We start from the raw sequence: 21,190 nt of genomic DNA, 5'->3' as shown, positions 1-21,190 counted from the left end.
AAACATACTTTCAAAATTATTTGAACGAAACATGTATTCAGAAGTTAACAACTTCGCATTCAAGTCCTTCTGCCTTCGAACATTACATTTATCATCATGACTAGTTACTAGGGAAATATTTACACTAAAGATGTTAAAGAGCAACTAAGGAAGTATGGAGGGAAGTTAGCCTCAATAAGATTTGATTTCAAATTAAATGAACTCGAAGGCTAGAATGTTATCCATCGAACTTGAATCGGGTTCATTACTAACGCGAAAAATGCGTCAATTACATAGCGCAAAATTTTACGTGGCACCAATTGGCCAAATAGAACAAAACGCTTTAACAAGTTGAGGAAAGACGGCCATCATTTAAGCAAAAATGTCCCTTAGCAAGTAAGATGTGGTCTGAGGACAATTAAGTAAGATGTTGGCAATGTGGATAAATGTTGAGCTTACAGCTTTCTCCGTTTCTTGGGGCGAGGATGCGCGACCCAAGGTACCGGTGTTTTGTCGGTGATGGATACCACATTCATGCCTCCCATTGTTAATCCTTTGATGGCAGCCTGGGATTGAATTACATAAAGTTATTAATTGAATTTGCATTAAATCAACTTTAAGAACTCCATAAAATAAATTTTTAAAGCACACAAGAAATATTGATTTAAATAACTTGAAATTATTTTGTTTGAAATTACTCGATGTTTAAGAATTAAATCCGCTATTGTAATTGTATAATCACAGCACTATTAGCACAGACAGGTGTTGCTTTGATTAACAAAGCAAAAATTAACAAAAGGGTATCTGATTTCATAATAATTTTAAAATATTAAAAACTCACTCCAAACAATAGTCTCCCATCAAATTTCAACTTTTAGTGATGAAAATTAAATGAAAACAATTATAATGTAGTAAATTGGCTAGTTGACTGTCAATAAATTTTAATGTTTACACTGAATGCACATACCAATTATTTGAAATACCATGTATACATGGTCACACAAGCAAGTTTTGTTGGTTAAGAAAATCAATGCAAAGAAGCATTTTTAGGCATATTCTTACATTTTACTGACATTGAATAACCAAAGTCGCATTTAAGGAAGGAGGAAAAAATTGTGTTGATAATTCGAACTTACCATTCTTCCTGGACCAAGCCCAGCAACAGTTACACGGACAGTTTTCATCCCAATGCCAATACCTCTCTGTAAATTTTTTAAGAATTAATTAAGTTCACCATTTTTTTTACTAAAAAAGTATGATCGTACCGTAGCAAGAGTAATGCCTGTTGCTTGTGCAGCTATGTTAGTCCCTTCACGTGTGTTTTTGAAGCCTTCTCTGCCACAACTATGAATTATCTTTACACAACCTATAAAGGGAAGAAGGCAAAAATTAAAGCATAAATTCCTATTTGAATGATCTGTATTAAAACTCTTACCAGCACTGTTAGAAAGTGTCATGATTGTATTGTTGGGGGTTGCATTTATGTCACAGATGGGAAGGTCTGCAAATCGAATCCCATCAAATAGCCGATTGGGTGTTCCTTCATCAGGAAATTGGTTTGTCTGTCTTTGATGAAAAAATCATCTAAATTATTAAAGAAAATAAGTCAATACCTAATGTTGATCAGACACATGTAAAGCTAAACTAGAGGATTTATTTTCTTGGCAGTAATTATGTGTAACAATTCTAGTACATTACTTATAAGAAAAGGAAGATTTTACTGTAATCGAAGAGATATTTCATATTATATTAGAATGGGTACTGATGGCTTCCTGATAGCAAAAAAAAACAAGCTACAAGATACAGGTTAACTGAAAGCAAAACCTCATAATGTAATACGCCATATAACTACTAATAACCGAAAAACGCACAAAAAAAATGGCGAAAAATTAATGTCGTATGCTTACTCGTCATAGGGCACGTCGAACAGCTTTTCGCCCTGCGTTCCTTCGTCCAGTTTAGGCATGGAAGCAACCATTTGTGCGCGAGAAAGGTCACCTTTCTTGAGACGAGTTGCACAGGTCTGGAAATGGCGTCGGGCGTGGTCCACCGTGCTTGTTCCATTATCGAGATTGAGCTGATTTTTCGGCCACCATTTATCTGACTGCGAAGAAAGCCAATTCACCGAGATACGGTTAGAAATGATCCTCGCGTCGAGCCCACTTGAATGGCGTGAAAAAGAGCTCGACAGCGACCAAAACGCTCGCCGAGCTAAATTTTTAAGCGCCATGCACTGCAAAGAACGTCCGATCTGTAGAAAATGCTTTAGAGAAGAGAAAGATGGTGGACTTGGGGCAATGCAGTCCTTCAGCAAGCGGCAGGGATGAGGGAAAAGGCTAGAAATTTCTTGTTGGACAAGTCGGAAGACGAACGTTGCCACACTTATAAAAATAAGTCTCGTCCACGTTGCCGCCCTTCTCTTCCTCCTCCCATGTTACGTTATCCCTAAACACACGTAAACATTCAAAATGTGACTGCTGTGGGAAGCTACAAAATCAATAATAATTCTCTTTTTTCTTTTACCACATTATCTTAAAAAAGTACTTTTATACATTGGTTAGGTTTTGAAAATGGATTCTGATTACACTTCTCTTGATCTCTTCATCAGCCGTGGGTTAAAATTCATTACTGTTGATGACACGTACATCCACATTTTCCTCGGAATAATTCAAACGATAATAGGAAAGGGATTTCCGGTTGAATTTCGATAATTCTGGGTAACGACCACCAGTTACGAAATACAGTTTATTATGATTTAGGTTACTAAGTGGAAGTTGTAGTACTTTTTATCTGTGAAAACTAAGCTTTAAAACTGTTATGATAATTAGAGAATTTATGTAGGCAACGATCCAACTACGTTTTTCTTCACAAGTTATGTGATTTCAGAAAAAGAAATTCGATCTCATTTTCTTTTAACTAATAAGGGGCTCACATTCAATTGAGTTTCAAAAGACGCGGAAGTTAACGTATCCTAGTAGTCATCATACAGATACTATTTCATCAATTCGGCAAAGTTCGGCTAATTAAAGTATTCATATAGTTTCTCTTTCTACTTCTCGAATCCGAAATTGAAATTACATAATAAAAAAGTGTTCGATATTTATATTTTATTCTTGTGAAACTCACACTCATTCTTGTTCGTGTAAAGACGACGAAATCAGTATTATATGTTGTGCAGCAAATTTTTTAAAAAGTCGATACATTTATCAACATCAGATCACATTGAGGCATCAGCTAAAAATAATGGTGTGGGAGGACATTGTAAAGTGGCAAAGTAAAATGACAGTGAAATATTGCAACCAAATGACATGAGTGAAACTTGTGTAACTTTCGTTTTATTTTGCGGCCGTGATTTTATTGGAAAATTCCTTTGAAACCTTTGCCCTTAAGGAAAGAGAATCGGGAGTTGTTGCCGGCAGCTTCGGGACGACTACTGCTACTGCCGTCCTTGCTGGCGCTTGACGACGAGCTGCTGGACTGTCCGTTCTTACTGCTATGATGGATCACTCCCGGTGAGCGCAAACGACGTGAACGATCTGCAACACGATGACGTAAACAAAAACAAGGAAATAAATTAGTCATATTTATCGTCTGCGGTTGCAGAGGCTGTGTCGTAAAATCCCGTCTTTAACATGTCGGGATTCTATAAATGAACCTCGTGGTAGTAGAGAACCCGAGAGCAGCTCAATTCCCGAACCAGGATTTTCTCTCTTGTGCAATCGACGAATGCAAAAGGAGGCGTTTGCCAACTAGGGGGACCCACCCACCCACCCACTCGCAAAGCCTCCCCAACCGGCATTTGAAGACATTCATTCCAGCGTGAAATGTCGTGTTGAGATAGCAAGCAAAGGTACTTTTATCACGGGCTCGCCAATATTTCCAAACAAAACAGACGCACATTTTCTGGCACGATTTCAAATCTCTTCTTTTTTAATTATGCTATAACAGTAGTAGCTACGAGCCTGCGCCGAAACGTAGAGCTGTGCTGCTACACTGCGTGATTTGACCGCAGTGTCGCCGAATTGTCACCAGTCCCAGATAATCGATCATCTATTATTATACAACAGAGAGAAGGGAAGACCGCAGGGCAAACGTGATAAATCTGTCACTGGTTATTAATTTTGTTTTTTTCTAGATTGGTTTATAAATAAAATAGCCCGGGCGATTACGAGATATAAGAGAGAAACTAGACCAATTCCTTATAGAAGAAAATTCTTTGTCGCGAGTCGGAACGGTTCATTTTTAATTGACTTACCGATATGCGTGAGGAAACTGTTGCCGCTTTTGCTCTCTTCATTGCCAAAATACAAACTGCGAATGGGCATGTAGCGCTCCTGCTCGCGAATCACTTCTGTGAACCCCCCAAAAATATTTGAATTATAGCTTTTTGTTTTCCTTCAAAATTGAATGGATATCAAATGTTTATTCAAATTAGCCAATTACCGCGAATAGCTTCGTGGAAAACGCGCTCGACGGAGCTGAACTCTTCGGCCGCGGAAGTCTCGAAGAAGGCAGCGTTGTAGAAATGAGCCAGACTGGAACCTTCAGGTTTACTTACCGTCCTGATGATGTCAAGAATAAACCGAAATAAATTATACAAATGTTATTTCCATTATATGCCCCATTCGTTGTTGTTGTGATGTTTCAAATGGTTCAAATTCATTGGCTCTACCAAACAACTTGACTGAGTAATAACGGTGAGCCCCGCAAAAAAGTATAATAGATACATGTCATTAAAAGGTGTTTTTTTTTTGCTGGAGGGTAATTGGCACAAGTTCAAGAAACGTGGAACAGCTGTTGGTTACACGGGCAAAACTTTATACTGAGATAAGCTCTTTTGCTCATCCTTCTTGGTCATTTGGGGCAGCTATTTGCGCGAAAGACAAACTGATATCTTCTCTGTACTGACGTTGACATCTCGTTCCGTAATGTATGTACTCCCCCGAAATACCGTAGACGAGTTCGGTGAGTGATTCATTTACGACAATCAACACAATGAATGCTCAATTTATCAGTCTTTCACTATAGTAGCTCTACGCTATGCAGGGAATGGTGCACATTGGTTGCTAATTCACGTCCCCGAATCACAATTAACCGCGGGATTTAACGAGAACTAATAAGACGTTCAACTGGCGCATTTTAGCTTCTTACCTGTAGCGTTCCAGGTCCACTTTGTTCCCAATAAGTATCAGCGGGGCGTCCTAATTGCATAATAGAACAATTTCTTTGAAAATCATTGAAAAAGATAAATTTTTTAATATTCAAATGATGAGCTCATTACGTAAGTGGTCGTGAGTCTTAAATGTTGACTTATACCGTCCAGATACCTCTGCGCCGTTTCAAAACTGCTTCGCTATAAAAAATTAATTCCTCAATTAATTGATTTTGCGATGAAAACCTTAAATTATTAAATTGCACATACCTGTGTAATGCTGTATATTACCTGTGATTAAGAAGGAAAACAATTAAGATTTTTTATTAAATTCGATAATGAATTAAAATGAGGACTTACTAAGTATCCGTCAGCCCATTTCAAATAGCGTTCGGGGTCTTTGCCTTCTTTGTCGCACGTGTCCATAATCCTCACCAAAATGTCCTGATTGTCGACATGCTCCGGCTTGGAATAAGTGTCCTCTTTCCGTCAAAATATATTTCATTTCGAAAATAATCTGATCAGAAAATTTATGTCTTTTTCATCGGAAAACTATATACATCTTTAAGTCTAATTGACAAGGAGGAAACGAGATAATAAAGCTACCTCGATTATATCAACATCTTATGTACAAATCCTGTACTATTTTTACGTATGTGATGGGGTGCAATTGCAGACAGGATTTCTTTTTTTTTAAATTGTGTTATAAACGGATGGTAGACTACAGTAGATATTCTAGTAGTACCTAATTCTGGGTCGTACTCGTTGATAAACCGGCGGGTGATATACTTCACAGTCAGGGCTATTTGAACAACACAAAACGATTATTATTTGTTGTCTAATAGTTTGGTTAGGTCTGCTGCAGGGGTCGAAACGAGCGCCATCAGAGAGAACATAAAACGTGTGGAAAAACAACATCAAGACACCGCGGAAGAAAAGCTTTCGAAAGCTGAAAGAGGGAGCGTGTGATATGGAGATAGACGTAAGACTAATACGCGTAAAAATGTGTGGACTCGACTATTTTTAGAAAAATAAACCGCGCCGTGCAGCGCATCGAATGCGGTTTGTTATTACGGACACGGAAATTGCGCTCTCTCCTCTTTCGCTCACCTTTCCGCCTTATTGCTTCCTATTCTGCCCAACCCAAATGGGCAAAACAATGGCCTGTATATAGTATTGATTACTACTACTAGGTAGAATGTAATTGGACCTGATTTGCCGCTGCCGAGCTCTCCGATTAAAGCCAAATTGACTTCGTTGGTTCCTTGAGATCCGCTTCTGTTACGCATCATGAGGAGATTCCGCTTAGAGATGGAAGATTGTATCGTACTCATGACAACGGTGCAAGTATATATCACTGATATGAAATTTTTACGACGTCAAAGTAACACGACACAGAGTCGAGCGGGCAGGGAGAAGATGAATTGTGAATGAACGTCTTCCGCCCAGACATCAATAACTGCGATGGAGTTTTCCCCACTGATTTATTGACCGCGGTCACCGATGGCAATAATATTGTTGCAGCAGGAGAAATGATTCAAACGGCGGCACTGCTGCTGGTGCACTCCATGGGAAGACAGTGCAGAGAGAGAGAGAGCGATATCTATTTGCGTTCTGTATCCTTGCTGTTTCCACTTATAACTGCCCAGCAGATAGGAAAACGTATAGAGGAGATGTCACCCAAGTTGAACGTGTATATGAGAAAACGAAAAAATCTTTTCCCTCTTTTCTTTAGGCCAACGGCGCAAGCGCAGACATTGCCTATATTTAAAACGGAAAGATCATCCTATTTGTTTCAACGACGTTGCAAGAAGGGGCGTGTTCGTTACCGATATAGTCCTCGCATGTAACCAAGCCAACGCGCGCGGAATATTATGAAATATTCATATCCCACCCACCGTGTAGTTTGCTAGAACCTTGGATAAAAGATATATAGAATCGTTCGAAAAGGTTTTAGCCTACTAAAACTATGAAATAAAATATGCTTACTTCCGGAAAAAGTCTTATAAAGCATAATCTTCCAAAGGGCACTGCATCTATATCGTATGAGGCGTTATTCTGTTCCAAATCACCGAAATAGTCGTTTTAAACGTGTATAGGGGCTATACGTGGTGATGTTGTTAGTGTGAATGTAGGGAGACCAGATGTGACCCTACTGACAGCTTCGTTTCACATCGTTTTGGAAAAAAAAGTTACTACGTATTGCATTTTTAAAAGACTGTTGGAAACGTTGACGACCCCGGTCCCGGTTTCTCAGGAAACAGCCCCAACTGCTGTTGCCATAGCGTTTCTAAGATGTGGCAAATGTTGACAACTCACCTTTGATGACAGTTGAATGTGATGAAGCACAAAATAACATAGTTTTAAAAAAAAACTTAAAGATATTACTTCAACGCTTTGAGATTTACCAGAATATACGCGAAAAACTGCATTCGTTGAACGAAAACGTGTAAGGAGTGGAAAAAGTTATGAATGTACGGGCGCACGGACGTGTAAATAATTTACAGCAATCAAAAGGCAACGGTGAAGGACTTTTAAATTAGTTGGTGATTAAAAGAGATGTACCAGATCGCATTCCGCGAGTACAAAAATAGATAAATAGAAGAAAACTTGCTGATTGTTAGTTGTTACACATCGACGCGTGTTATGAAGTTGAAGGCAACACTGTCTTCACTACAGACGATTCTGATGCAAGTGATGAGAAGTAGTAAACATATTGGATTGTTTACAACTTGATATCTTGAAGAACTCCCCTGTACCCTAGAGGAACTTTGTTACATAATTTAAAAATGGCTAGTGCTACATCTACCGCGTTCACTCATGTTCAACGAGTTCGTTTGTTGTATAAAACCATACTTCGGATTCATCGGGGATTACCTTTGGAGATAAAAGCGATTGGTGATCAAGTAAAAGTTTTTCTGTTCTTTTGTGCTTTCTACAATTAGATTTCTATAATACTGTTGTGAATTGCAACATTATTACCTGAAATTTATCAGGATTAACCATATTTGTCTTTTGTTCTTGTAGTACGTCAAAGATGAGTTCAAACGTCACAAGACATGCCAACCACAGGAAGTTAATCAATTCATGACTGGATGGGTGGTACTGTTCAAAAAAGATTATGTAAATTTTGTTACATTTTATAGAAAATTTAAAAAAAATTTAGGATTATGCAGTTACCCTTGCAAAGCAGCTGAATGTGAGCCAGTTGAAAAAACAAACTCCTGCTTTAGGCAAACATCTCACTCCAGAAGAACTTGACTTATTCAAAGACGACCAGATTTCCCAATTGCACGAACTCATGCAAGAAGCAATTAAACCCAAAGTAGATTCAATTGAGGATGATATACTGCCTAAAAAATTTTAACATGTTCCAATTTCTAAACAAATTGTACATATTTTCCCCTCTAGTACTGATTTCTGAATTAATATAATGAAAGATAGTGTTCTGATTCTTGTATTTCTGTGTAACTTCAGGGTCAAGTGACTTCAAATTTTGTAATTCCACGATTTTAGCGTCTTCTTGAGCGTTCATGGGATCTCGAACGGCTTCTCTTGTTATGATCCCTGCGGGATCTATCGCGTGATCGCGATCGGCGTCTATCGTTCCTACGCCTATCTGAATCACGGTGGTGCTTATCACGTTCACGTGAATCACGCCTGTCACGAGAACGACTCCTACGGCGATCCTAAAAGTAGCATAAAAGTGTTCAGAAAAATGTATTAACTTTTGCACATTCAAGTCGTTTTTTGTTTATGCGGTGAAGAAGATAAACAATTTCTTAGACGAATAAGAAAGTTTTTTACCGTTTGTTTATCCTTGCTGGAATGGTTGCCGCTGTCTTTGTCTTTCTCCACCGCCTCCTTGACCGCGCCTCCTTTGGCCTGCTGATTGTTGTCTTTTGTCTGAGGTGCCAAAACAATCTCTGCTGAAACCTTCTCCTCGGCGACCTTGGTGGCCGGAGCTGCTGGTTTACTGTTTTCTGCTGCTGCAGCAGCAGCTTCTTCGTCAGCGTATGTTTTGGCTAAGCTACTAAGGCCAGTTACGGGCAATTGTTGTCCTTTTCGTGAGTCACGCCTCCGAGAGATGTCTTCACTTTCAGGACTAGGTAATTCCGAACGACTCCTGCCTCGAAGCTTCTCTAAAGTATCCGATCCTAATCCTTAACAAATTGACAAATTGAATTGTCCATTTTGGGTTATAAAACAAAAAAACAATGACGACATCACTTCCAAGAATAAGTGCACAAAGTTATAATTACCTTGACCAGAACTGTCGTCCGACGACTCAGCGTCTTCTTTGGGCTTTGGCTGGGAATGTTGAATAGTTTTAACGTTCGCATCTTCTTTGATTTCTCCTTCGTTTTCAGAATGAGGGGCATCTTCTTCATAATCAAGTGCAAGGTCAAAATCAACAGCTCCACTTGATTCTTTGTCAGGTTTAGCGATCGACAAATTTTCTTCAGCTTTATTCTCGTTCTCCTTTGGAACAGAAGTGCCGTTGTTTGTTTCCTTGTTTTCTGAAGGGCTACACAAAACAAGACACTGTGAATTCTACTGCTTTAACACAACACAAAAACTCAAACTTACACTTTTATATTGAGTTGCTGTTCCATTTCTTCCAATTCCCGTTGAAGAACTTTCTGCCTTTCTGCTTGTTCCCTTTCAGCGTGGCGCTTCTTTCTTTCTTCTTCACGTTTCTTTAATTCATCGTCTCGTTTTTTCCTTTCCTTTTCACGGTGCTATTAATAAACAAACAAAAGATGTTAAAACTGAAAAATAAAAAAATTTGTTTGGATTTTGTACCTCAAATTCCTTCATTGAAATTGTTTTGCGTTGTTCATAACGCCAATGAGGGGGAGTTGGGCTCCGAGACGGACTACGCGAAGGGGTCCGGTACCGCTGTATTATCGAAAGATTTATATAAGTTCAAAATTAAGGAAGTTTTTTTTTAAATGGCATTACCAGTGATCCTCGTCCCTTGACTTTCCTGCCGCTTTTAGTTCGTCCACGTATTTGGGCACGTCGTTTCTCCCTTCCTCTTTCATCTTCATCATTATTACCCTTCTTTTTCGAATCTGCGTCATCATTCTTTTTTTCACCTCGATAAAGATAGCGATTAGACGGAACCTCGGGGATTTCGTCGGGGTTAATTTTCGAGAGCGTCACCAATGGATGAGGCAGCCCTTCAAGTTCTTGATCGGATTTTTCCCCTTGGTCACCACTCGTTGATCTGACCATTAGAGAATAATTGTTGGTAACTGCTTAGCAACAATAAACCAAAAAATAAAGAAAACCTCTTTTTCTTCTTGTCCTTTTTAGATGTTTTCTTCTTGTTTTTCTTCGTTTTTTTCTCTTTTTTAACCTCTCCTTCCTCTATAGAGCTGTCGGATTCACTACTACTGCTGCTACTGGCGCTACTGCTTTCGCTGGAAACAGAAACCTTGCGCTTTTTCTTCTCCTCTGAAATTATAAAATTGATTTAAGTAATTTGAATAAATTCAAACTTCTTTGTAATAAAATACCTTTCGGCTTGGCCTTAGGAACAAGTTCTCCACAATTCACAACTTTAGCATCTTGCAATGGTCGACTCCGTCTGTCCACCGGTAGACCCTCAATTTGTTTCACTACTGCTTGACCAGAAATAATGTGACCGAACACAACGTGAATACTAAACAAACAAAAAGCAACAATCAATTAAAGTACTTGCAGAGATAGAGGAAAATTTGTTCCAACTTACTTGTCCAAATGAGGTGAAGGCTGGGTAGTTCTGCCAATGACACAAAAATTCAAAGAAAAATACAGTGCCCATGGATGTAGGGGAGGGTTAGATTGAACTGGATCATCATCTTGTAAAGAACTCCCTTTCCACTGTAACCAATTTTCTCCTTAATTAACTTACACACATGAATGAATTTGCAACTAATGAATAGAGCATAATTCATGACAATTTTCATTTTTATCAAAATGGTTGACAACTAACGTAAGTGAATAATAGAAACAAAATGTCTTACATGAAAAACTGAGAACCATTTGTATCCTTTCCTCTGTTGGCCATGGATAAAAGAAAGGGTTGCTCATGCTTTTTAACAAATTCCTCATCTAAGCAATAAATGTAATAAATTACTCTTGAATGTCATTACTGTCGTAACGAAATACACACCTTCATAAGTTCCGCCATAAATTGATTCCCCTCCAGTTCCATTTCCGTTTGAGAAGTCCCCTGATTGGATCATAAAATCTTTGACAACACGATGAAATACAATTCCCTTATAATGAAGTGGTTTTCCTGTAGTCTGAAGAATAAATGCAACAATAAACCACTTAATAGTTGAAAACATTATATCGAATAGATAACACACCTTTCCAATGCCTTTCTCTCCTGTACAAAGAGACCTAAAATTTTCACACGTGATTGGTGCGATGTCATTGAAAAGTTCCATTACGATCCGACCGGCTGCAATACCGCCGATCTCGATGTCAAAAAAACATCGAGGTTTGTGACTCTTCACTTCCGTCATTTTTTGAACTACCTAAAACACAAAATCAGAATCAGCAAGTTGAAAAACCGTAAAGACCACTGAATGAAATTTATCTCTGAAATAACCTTATCTGTAATTTAGAATACTATTGTCAAGTCAAGTGAAATTGAAAATCTCGAATGGAAAAACTTGGATTTTTTTGGCCACGACAAAATTAGTAATGCCCAAGCATTGAAGTTGCCCTAAGCCGAAGAACAGCTTGTGAAAAGTGAAAAATATTGTCATTTATTACCACATATTGGCAACACAGCCTGTGTAAATTAATGGCGGTAGTCTGTTTTCGAAAGAGTTCTTGTCACTTGTGTACAAAACAATTTTATGTCCATCTCGGGAAAAGCTAAAGTATTTGTCACTACTATTTATAATAGCTTGCTAAACTTCTCAACTTTCAAAAAGGTTACTTTACATTATGATTTTAGACAAAAATAGAGGCAAACAAAAAACAAAAATGGAGGGAATAGAACATCCATAGCAGAAAAAAAAAAGATTTTTACTACACTATTTATTTGCTTCCAGAGTTCAGACAATGTTTGCAATAAATTACAATCTACTGCTCCATTTCTTCTGACTTTAGTCCAGTAAAAATCTTGAAGTATTTGTAGCAGACTTTCTAAAACATAGTTCAAGCATTGTCTAATGTGTCAGCAGTGAAAATTGTTGAGTTAAATTAAAATTTAATCCTGATACTTTGATAATTGATTTGCTTTTGATTGACCTAATCCACCACTAATAACCAATATGCTTTCATATCCTTAGTGCTTAAACAAAAAACTTGAACAAAATGGTTGAGAAAAAGATCATCTCAGAACTTCCACCCAGTACCGTGCAACTGATAACTGCAACACAAATAGCGACTTCTGTCTGCAACATAGTAAAAGAGTTGGTTGAAAATTCCCTAGATGCAAGCTCTACTGTTGTAAGAGTTAAACTGGTAACTAATATTAAATAAATGAACAACTAATTAAATATCTGACCTTTTTTTTATCTGAACTTTTTTAGGAAAACAGTGGTCTTAGCAAGATTGAAGTAACAGATAATGGGTCAGGAGTTAGTAAAGAAAATGTTTTGAAGATGGCTTTGCCTCATTACACATCCAAAATTAGTCAGCATCAAGATTTGGAAGCTCTCTCAACTTATGGATTTAGAGGTGAAGCATTAGCTGCCATTTGTGCTGTAGCCAAATTGTCGGTTACGACTAAAACGGCTGAAGATCCAGTGGCTTCAACCTATACTATGGACAGTAATGGTGATGTGGTGGATGTGAAACCGTCTCATTTGAGTCAAGGCACTTTAGTCGTCATGACGTCACTCTTCTGGAATATTCCTGTTCGCAAACAATATTATCAAACTCCAAAAAGAAAAAAAGATGAGCTGATTAAAGTTGAAGAACTCCTTCTCAGTTACGGATTGATTCATCCCGAACTCCACCTAAGTCTTCACCACGACCACAGTTTGATCTGGCAAAAGAATCGAGCCACCGACTTTACAGCAAACATTCGTCAAACACTGGGTCACGAAATTTGTTCTAACATGGAATTCATCAGCGAAGATGAGGTGGTAAATAACTCTGTTATTTCATTGTGTTTTTCCTATTTTTTATTGCCTTGATGTCGCATCACAGATACAAATGGTGTTAGTGGTTCCTAAAAGGACTGCTCCTTTAGAAATTTGTTATCGAAATCGTCCTGATCGTTGTTTCACCTTCATCAACCAACGTCCTGTTATTTCGAAAGACATTGAAAAGGTGAGGTTTTACATATTCGAAGTTACTCGATAGTTTACAGTAGTATTTGTTTATAGCTGATGAAAGAGCTTTACGGATTCATTCGGGATGGTGATCAAAAGTCGGCAGTTTATCCAATATTCATCGTTTCGCTACAGTTCCCAGGAGACGAAGTGGATGTCAATGTAGAACCCAACAAAACTAAAGTGTTGTTGAAACGGCAAGTAAGATTTTATCGGACTTGTAAATTATAATGGAGATCCCATTTTTAATATACTTTTTTGTAGGGTGAAGTCCTCGAGTTAATAAGAAAACGGGTTTCCGACATTCTAGGAACAAATTTGGTTGCCGAGAAGCCAACGGAAGTTAATTTGCAGACAGCTGAATGCGAGAACAGCACTTTAGCGGTTAACCCAGACGTGACGGAGGTGCGAATGGTGGAAGAAACTGTATTGGAGGATCAACACAAAAGTCATACTCAAGCTCCTCTTCATACCCAGTTTGAAACCACTTTTGATTCACAAATTGGATTTCGTCAACTTGAATCAACCCGAATTGACTCCGTTGATGGTTTTCCGGAAGACGATTGTTTGTTTCGTGGATTTGACGAACCATTTCAGGTCCCAGTAGAAAAGGAAAGCTTCGAAACGAATGAATCCGCTTCTAATGAACCTGAAATCATAGCGATTGGCTCTGATCAGTGGAGCAGGGGACTAGCAACAAATTCGGATGGACAAATTGTTCATGTAAGTTAACCAAGAGATTTATCTATTGTGTTGAGTAAAAGAGTAATTGGAAAAATTTGGTTTTCGAATAGGCGATACAGGTGCTAAGAGGACAGCCACACTTGGCCAAGCGACTATCGGATCCTCCAGTTTTAGGCAATCTAGCTAAGAAGCCGAAGCTAATTGAGACAATGGAAACGTCGAGAATCGTTGGTTCATCACCTTCCCTTTTAGAGACTGTGAATGGAAGAGTTCGAAAAATTCCAGCAGATCCATTTGGTGAATACTGCAAAGACGTGAGAAACGAAAGTAAAAATCCGAAAATATTAATGTACTTTGATCGATTTTTTACTATATCCCTTTTTTTGTTAGTTCTTTCTCAAGATCCAACGATGAGCTTTACTGAGTTGTCGCAGAATTTGAATAACGGATGGAAAAACCTTGATAAAAACAGTCGGGAGAAATACGAAATGAGATCCGAAACCAACAAGCAACGTTATAATGCGTAATTACTCTTAATATGCTTGTACCTAAATGCCTTCTCTTCACATATAGTTTGTTTAAAATTTGAAAAAACAAAACAAACTAGGAACAAGCTTCGAACGCCAAAAAAATCATCTATGAGCAATACTTCTTTAGATCGCTATTTGCTCGGCTCACAGACACCCGTCATTCGGACTGAAAGAACTCCAAGCAGAAGTGTAGTTGCATCTGCCCCACCTCCTAAAAGAACGTCAAGTAACATTGACTTTTCCATGGACATTTTGAACCAGTCGCTCGAATCTTCCCAATTAAAGACTAAAGATCAGTGGTTCTGCTTGAAGAAAATCGAAAGCGGTAGTTGGCTTTGTTCCAACAGAAATGACGTCATGGCCGTCAATTTCACTCGACTTTACGAGATGATACTTTACACTCGACTCGTCAATGAACACGTCATTCCGTCGAGGACTGTTAACAATCCCATGTTGATCGATAAAAAGTATACAATGAAGCGACGATAGTGAAATGTTTGTTTATTATAATCACTGATTTGATTAATTTGAATTTTCTTAATTTAGAACCTTTGGAGACCTTATGGGCTGGAGAAAACTCCTAAGTTTACCAAGCGAGTGGGAAACTGCTACAACTCGGACTATCACTGATTCTCGGGTCGTCGCCAACGGCGTCGGAATTCGTCTGGGTGTTGGTATGGCTCTTGAATAGCTTCCTCGTATTTACTTAATCGCTTGAATCGCTACATTTCCTTCTGAACTTGAAATTGCAGACTCTGACGATGCTGGCGTTGTGGTGTATCAAGTCCCTGCAAATGTCCAAAGATTCGATTTAAACGACGTCCGAAATCTCCTACGTCAAGTCACAAAAGACGGCAGTACTGTGGAAAGTTGTCGTCCTGGTCAGATAATCATGTACTTGAAGGTAAACTAGCGCAAGTGTTTGTTTATTTTTGCTTGTTTGTTTTCATTTATTCACTTGTTTTAGTCTGAAGCTGCGCGACTTGCTGCCGGGCGATGTACTGAACCGGAGACAAATGAGGTTTGCGAATTGCTTGAACAATGGCTGTCGACTGATCCCGAAAATGTTTGCTTACACGGAGAACCTGTCTTCTGGAGTCATTCCATCGGGGCTCTGCCAGCGAACAAAGAGAACACATACTGAAATGTTTACCAGCAGTACTGTAACTACCCCATTTTCTTTCTTTTTTCTTTTTTTTCTTTTGGTTAATAAGAAGTATGCTAAGTTGTTATTATTGTACGGGATCGATACATACATTTCCCCCTGTTTCTCACACCATTGAGACCTGTAATCGATATTGACGTTCTACTGAAGAGGAGAGAGGTATAATTCTTTTATGTTAGAGTCGTTTATTCAACACAAAAAGCTTTTACATGTAGTATAGCTATGTTTGACTTTGATTCGCATCATTGATTCCGATCTAAATGGACAAAGACGATTTTCCATTGGTTGAAAATACTGGCATGATTGTCAAGGACTTTCACCCACTTTCTGTGTCCTCATCCGCGCAGTATAAAAAAACGCTGTGGTTTCAAACAGATCTGTATGGAAAATGTCCTCGACAATGTTGATACTTGATAGGTAGCCTGTATTGGCTCACTTTCTCAGATCTGCTCTGGTTGGAATGCAGCTATTGATTCATTCCGTACTACTGGGAAGCAAGTGTAAGTCCAAGTGGGCAGACCACGCATTCCGGAAGTACGTCACCGCTTCCGTATTGTACTTGATTTATCATTCGACCAAACGTTACTGTTCACTTTAGAGTCGCCGGACAAAGTAAGTCAAGTTGAGCAAGTCGGCAAGTGCTCAACTAAAACTTTTGAATCCATTCTCGTTCGACTAAACTTAGTAAGCGAGTTTTGCATGATTACAACCAACTTGCTTATAGGGCGGCCCATAAATTCAGCTATAGGATAGCGCCATTCCATCTTACCCAATTTTTTCCGACGTCAAAATATGTATTTATCGCCTTTTCCTTACAATGCCTTGAATGATGTTGTGGCAAGGCACATTATTGTGTAAGGGAAATGTCTGCACTCCGCGAAGGGGAAATAAGGTTTTCTTCTTGTTGCGCAATTGTGTTACTGTTTATCATTCTAACCAATAACAACAATATTTTTTTACATTGGCACCTCACCAATTATTCTTACGTAAGTGTTGCGTGCCGAATTGCCGTAATTGACATACACAAGTCGGATTTTGTTTTCTCTCGAAAGAGAATATGCCTGTTGCCTATACCGACGGGCGCTAGTTTCGACTGGAAAGACTAATTGTATCGAATAGTTCTGGAAGCCAAAACAGGGCACTATGTAATTGGCTGCGAGAAGTTTGTAGAACGAGTTGTAAGCTGACGCTAGAATCCTATAATAGTAATCAAACACGTTAGAAAAAAAAAAGGAAAGAACTCGAAGAATGTTCCAAACGTCAATCAACCAGTCATTTTGATAAGGAGAAAAATAGAGAATGGCGTGATTGGTTGGCTTGGTTAAAAGTTGCTCATTATGTAATTATCCGATAGCACTTTCCACTATAAAGCACATAATACTTGCGCAAAGTGTAGATGTCGTGTGTGTTTTTGATTTTATAGATTTGCAACACCTGTACATGAGAACTGACTGCTTTCTCATTATTACCGGACGCTTGAAGTAGACGCCCAGGTGTCGTATGTAAGCACTTTCCCCCATCGAGCAGATTATTGTTGTGCGTGTAACAACAAAGCATGAGCTGACTGGTACTTCAACCGTAAACTTGGATTTCGAGAAGAAGAGATCATTTGACTTCATGATGTTATACACGAGGGTTCATCTTATTTAATCATGTCGACCCGTTTGTGCTCTAGATGGGACTTGTAATGTAATTGTATACCCCAACTCTGTAGACTGTCGGCTTTTCACCTTTGCAGGCCTTTTAGTTTTGGGTCTATCGCGTAAAGGTTAACACCAGGGAAACAAGTTTTCCTCCCCCAGAGAGTATGACTTGTCTTCGATTGTCTTTTTAAACCTAGTATATATCAGACATTTTGTTTAAAATAAAACTTTTAACAATTTCCCATTGTCTTATAAAAGTTTGCCCGTTTTTCTCACAAACACGGATTTGAAAGCCACCGAGAAATGGAAAGAAAACAAAAATGGGATTTAGAAACAGCGGCTGAAGAACCTGGGGAACGTTTTTTTGTTTTTATGTTTTACTGCGTCTCAGCTTTTTTCACGACGTCATGAAAGTATGAAACTTAAATTTTGTTAGAGTCACTCTATTCTTTGAATATTCTTTGAGATCAAAAATGATAATGCTAAGATAAAAGTTTAAAAAAGAAATTCCGCGGGCGTAGAAGTTGGACTTGTAACTGAAACATTAAATTTATAAAGGATTTGACTTGTAAAGCAGGCATTTTTCAACTCACGCAGACTATAGTAAATTTCTTTTAGTCAATACCACCCTGATGAAGAACTGATGATGGCTTAATACTTAATGCATACTTATCTGTAGGCAATTTGAATGACGTAACCTGGAAACAAATGAGATTCGAATATCCCGCCTTTTAATTCAATTTCTCGTTGCAACTACTATCCACTTTTCTGTTCAATCAATCAAATTTGATGACTAAGGGATTAATTGAATGAGGTACATGGAAGACAAAGTGAACATCAACAAAGTGCATTTCATCGCACTTTGTCGCTTTCCATTATCTCCTCCTTGGCATTATAGACTCATTTTCGCTCAGTGCATTTGACATAGGAATTAGGTGTAATGAACGCACCAAAGCACAATACTTTGATCTCTGTTGGCTGTCCGTGCTAGTTGTCCATTTCAGAGTTTCAGTCGACTACAAACAGATATTCTCGGATCCGCCCAATCGATATTAGAATCCATCCCACTCGCATCTCATCGATCTTTCTCTCATTGTCCATAGATGTTAGCGTGACGTGCGAGTCCCGAATGCACGTCCCTTATTGCACTCGTATGCCGGTATGTATACCAAGAAATATTTCTACACAATACATGATTTCGCAACTTTTTCGGGTCAGTGAGCTCTTGCACGATTTAGGATTCTAACTCTTAATTAGAGAGTATAGGATAGGGATTATAGAAGTAATGGCCCACTTTTGTAAAGAGGTTAATAATTCGTTTAGTTATTTACGAGAAGCAATTTTCCACGGGGTATTTAACTTAGAACGGATTAAATTTTGAAGAAAGAAATTGTTTATAACATTTCCGGAAATTACGTATTTTTTTGGGAAATCAAGCTAAAGTTGTCACCATGGTGCGTGATTCAACTCTGCTTATTGGTATTGGTTATTAATTTATTATTGGATAGTGCATCTAATATAAGTTTAATGCCTTTTCAATTGACCTTCTGCACAAAAGGTCACCAGTGCCATCCAATTTTCGATAGCTCCACAGTTCGCAGCCGGATTTACAAGTATCTCGCTATAATATGCTTAGTATATCGCCTTTTTATTGCGGGTATTACTAGTACATCACTCTTATTGATTTAGACCATAGTGTACAAACCATGCAAGGGCGATATTTCCACATTCATTGGAAAAATAAAATAGTAATACCGAGATCAATGCATAGTAGCCTATAGCATACAGAGTGAAAAACTCAGACACAAGCCATCCATTGTCAAATAAGGATATGAGAAACGGCTGGCGGAATTTTGGATAACACGATAAAGTCCAGTTGGCAGTTGGCAGCATGCTAAGCTTATACACCGACGCACTGCCATAACTGCCCAGCCAAGGGAAAACTAGAAAGGACTGCTGGCATTCATCGCATTATTGTATACATTGAAGGATTTACGGTTTGGTGCGAAACCAATTTCTCATGGGGTATAGCTCGGTCCAGCTAAAATGTAACCTAAATATATATAAATGTACTAGCGTACATTTCTTTTTCGCCCACACATAAAGTTTTCTTTCGTCATCGTTGCAGCCGAAATGATTCGCTTTCATGATGCGATGAATTCCCATTTTTTCTCGTCTGAACGCACATACGCACGGATATAGGATAAACTTTTCGTGTTTGCCACGGTGGCGCACTTTTTCCTATGTCCTAGTAGCTAGTTTATACAGTGTGCCACGCCATACACCAACTTTGTCGAATATTCCAGCTCGATTTTGTTTTATAGGAGATTTCAAGAGCTCCGCGCGGACATGTTCCGGTTAGAAGCAGATGGACCAACATATTGGCTGAATGTTGGTGAACGTCAAGTGGTTCTCACGCGTGAGGAGAATTGTCGCATCATTATGGGGGAGGGAGGAAATAGTAAAATTAGTAATGCGGGCCGGCGCACCAAGAGTCGCCTTTCGCGATGACGAGATGCTTCTGGCGCGGGCCGCGGGCGGTAGTGATGTGTTGTGTATATGCGCCATTGATCCGCCTGAATCCCCTGCAATTCCGCTTGTCCCCGGAGATGGGGTTTGCAGCCTTTGATCCCGCGCCCCATTCTTAGTTGGAAGTTGTCGCTCTCAGTCCTCTCAGACGCGGTGATATACCCAACTAGTTTATATCGTTGCTATTGTTGGTAATTTCGTTGGCGTGGGAGTGGTGAAATTGGCGGCGGGACAAAATAACCACCAGCAGCAGTAGGGGCAAAGGCGCTAGTGGTTGATTGTGATGACGCAAACATCGCGAACTTGGAACGAAGTGTGCTGTGTGAAACCAGCGCAGTCTCGAACTAGTTCATTGTCATTGATCTGATCTTTATTTGACGACGTTTGACAACAAAAGAAAAGTGAGTAGGGACGTCAGGAGGTCGTTAGCGAGATCTACTACTTGCACGTGCTCACACCGTCTTTTCTATTTACCCTTTGGTAACGAGCAGTTAGACAAAGTCAAACGCAGATTCCTTTCGCTAACTGGAAAGAGATATAAAGAAATGAGTTAGTCAAGCGTTTCTAATGTGTTTACACGGCTAGAGTGTATAACATATACGTGGATGGTTTGATGTCAATGCTAGAGTTTCACTTGACTGCCATATCCAGAGTGATTGCGCTACCCTTTTATTTTCGACAAAATTAACTTTGTTTTCCAACCCATTGAGAAAAAAAGGGGAAAGCGACTTTTAAACAAAATGTTGAGATCAGTGATTCATGTATTTGGCTGACTGCACTGGTCTTGTTATTATAAAAGAAAACCATTTCCAGCGGCTGGGGACATCCGCGCAACAGTTAATGTTTTACGATAGCGGGTAAAAGACTTTCGCTTGTTGTTTCTACCGCAATCTAAATATGTTTCTCTTGTGTTCAAAGTGGAGTCGATTAACGACCTTTGTTTCGACAAATCACTTTTTTCGATGCCTGAACAATTCAACTGAAAATGGATAAATGATGTAAACCTGCCAGAGATGTTCCGTTTCACCCCCGCTACTTATTAAGCGAAGTATAGGCTAGACCTTTTTTTTCGCCTTTAGGACTATTTCATCGATCTCTGCCATGAAAAAAAAAAGTTTATAAAATTAAATTGAAAGTTTTAGAAACTACTATGAAAACGAAACCTCCGTTGTGCAGTGCAACCTAGTTTCGGGGCTTTTTAGTCTAGTTGATTATGATTG

At 38.9% G+C, this 21,190-nt stretch overlaps 5 protein-coding genes across 17 annotated transcripts; 2 read left to right on the top strand and 3 right to left on the bottom strand.

Annotated features, from left to right (window-relative positions):
* Nucleotides 1–16: 16 nt before the first annotated feature.
* On the bottom strand, nt 17–2,379 carry LOC124200820 (28S ribosomal protein S11, mitochondrial-like). Of its 2 annotated transcripts, none has more exons than XM_046597138.1 (5): nt 1,887–2,379; nt 1,415–1,545; nt 1,245–1,345; nt 1,116–1,181; nt 17–545 (listed from the first exon to the last, which is right to left on the bottom strand). In XM_046597138.1, exons 1-5 carry the CDS (start codon nt 2,207–2,209, stop codon nt 435–437), a joined length of 732 nt encoding a protein of 243 aa, XP_046453094.1. In that variant the 5' UTR covers nt 2,210–2,379; the 3' UTR covers nt 17–434. The 2 variants fall into 2 exon arrangements, with proteins under 2 accessions (XP_046453094.1, XP_046453095.1); XM_046597139.1 differs by having other exon boundaries at nt 1,415–1,563; nt 1,887–2,327.
* Nucleotides 2,380–3,066: 687 nt separating this feature from the next.
* On the bottom strand, nt 3,067–6,826 carry LOC124199755 (ras-like protein family member 12). Of its 2 annotated transcripts, none has more exons than XM_046595690.1 (9): nt 6,342–6,826; nt 5,877–5,933; nt 5,492–5,613; nt 5,402–5,422; nt 5,261–5,332; nt 5,131–5,180; nt 4,423–4,541; nt 4,235–4,330; nt 3,067–3,515 (listed from the first exon to the last, which is right to left on the bottom strand). In XM_046595690.1, exons 1-9 carry the CDS (start codon nt 6,463–6,465, stop codon nt 3,334–3,336), a joined length of 843 nt encoding a protein of 280 aa, XP_046451646.1. In that variant the 5' UTR covers nt 6,466–6,826; the 3' UTR covers nt 3,067–3,333. The 2 variants fall into 2 exon arrangements, with proteins under 2 accessions (XP_046451646.1, XP_046451647.1); XM_046595691.1 differs by having other exon boundaries at nt 5,492–5,648; nt 6,342–6,409.
* Nucleotides 6,827–7,796: 970 nt separating this feature from the next.
* Nucleotides 7,797–8,583, top strand: LOC124201176 (succinate dehydrogenase assembly factor 3, mitochondrial-like). Its single transcript, XM_046597672.1, has 3 exons — nt 7,797–8,037; nt 8,159–8,233; nt 8,298–8,583. The coding sequence occupies exons 1-3, from the start codon at nt 7,921–7,923 to the stop codon at nt 8,496–8,498; spliced, it is 393 nt and encodes a 130-aa protein (XP_046453628.1). The 5' UTR covers nt 7,797–7,920; the 3' UTR covers nt 8,499–8,583.
* On the bottom strand, nt 8,573–11,863 carry LOC124201175 (peptidyl-prolyl cis-trans isomerase G-like). Of its 2 annotated transcripts, none has more exons than XM_046597671.1 (13): nt 11,739–11,863; nt 11,494–11,664; nt 11,295–11,427; nt 11,146–11,233; nt 10,872–10,901; nt 10,657–10,802; nt 10,429–10,594; nt 10,097–10,364; nt 9,938–10,033; nt 9,722–9,873; nt 9,394–9,659; nt 8,939–9,288; nt 8,573–8,820 (listed from the first exon to the last, which is right to left on the bottom strand). In XM_046597671.1, the coding sequence occupies exons 2-13, from the start codon at nt 11,650–11,652 to the stop codon at nt 8,644–8,646; spliced, it is 2,031 nt and encodes a 676-aa protein (XP_046453627.1). In that variant the 5' UTR covers nt 11,653–11,664; nt 11,739–11,863; the 3' UTR covers nt 8,573–8,643. The 2 variants fall into 2 exon arrangements, with proteins under 2 accessions (XP_046453627.1, XP_046453626.1); XM_046597670.1 differs by having other exon boundaries at nt 8,939–9,294; nt 11,739–11,862.
* Nucleotides 11,864–11,927: 64 nt separating this feature from the next.
* Nucleotides 11,928–15,907, top strand: LOC124201174 (PMS1 protein homolog 1-like). Of its 10 annotated transcripts, none has more exons than XM_046597668.1 (12): nt 11,928–12,015; nt 12,430–12,604; nt 12,673–13,227; nt 13,295–13,417; nt 13,474–13,620; nt 13,684–14,142; nt 14,214–14,430; nt 14,494–14,626; nt 14,711–15,100; nt 15,180–15,307; nt 15,386–15,537; nt 15,601–15,907. In XM_046597668.1, the coding sequence occupies exons 2-12, from the start codon at nt 12,455–12,457 to the stop codon at nt 15,775–15,777; spliced, it is 2,631 nt and encodes an 876-aa protein (XP_046453624.1). In that variant the 5' UTR covers nt 11,928–12,015; nt 12,430–12,454; the 3' UTR covers nt 15,778–15,907. The 10 variants fall into 10 exon arrangements, with proteins under 10 accessions (XP_046453624.1, XP_046453621.1, XP_046453616.1 ...); XM_046597665.1 differs by having other exon boundaries at nt 12,673–13,230; XM_046597664.1 differs by having other exon boundaries at nt 11,934–12,069; nt 12,673–13,230.
* The last annotated feature ends 5,283 nt before the right edge of the window (nt 15,908–21,190 follow it).

The sequence above is a fragment of the Daphnia pulex genome, chromosome 8 (genome assembly GCF_021134715.1).
Source record: "Daphnia pulex isolate KAP4 chromosome 8, ASM2113471v1".
Classification (NCBI taxonomy): domain Eukaryota; kingdom Metazoa; phylum Arthropoda; class Branchiopoda; order Diplostraca; family Daphniidae; genus Daphnia; species Daphnia pulex.
The sequence above is the reverse complement of the archived record's forward strand: the minus strand, read 5'-3'. Positions and strand labels throughout refer to the sequence as shown.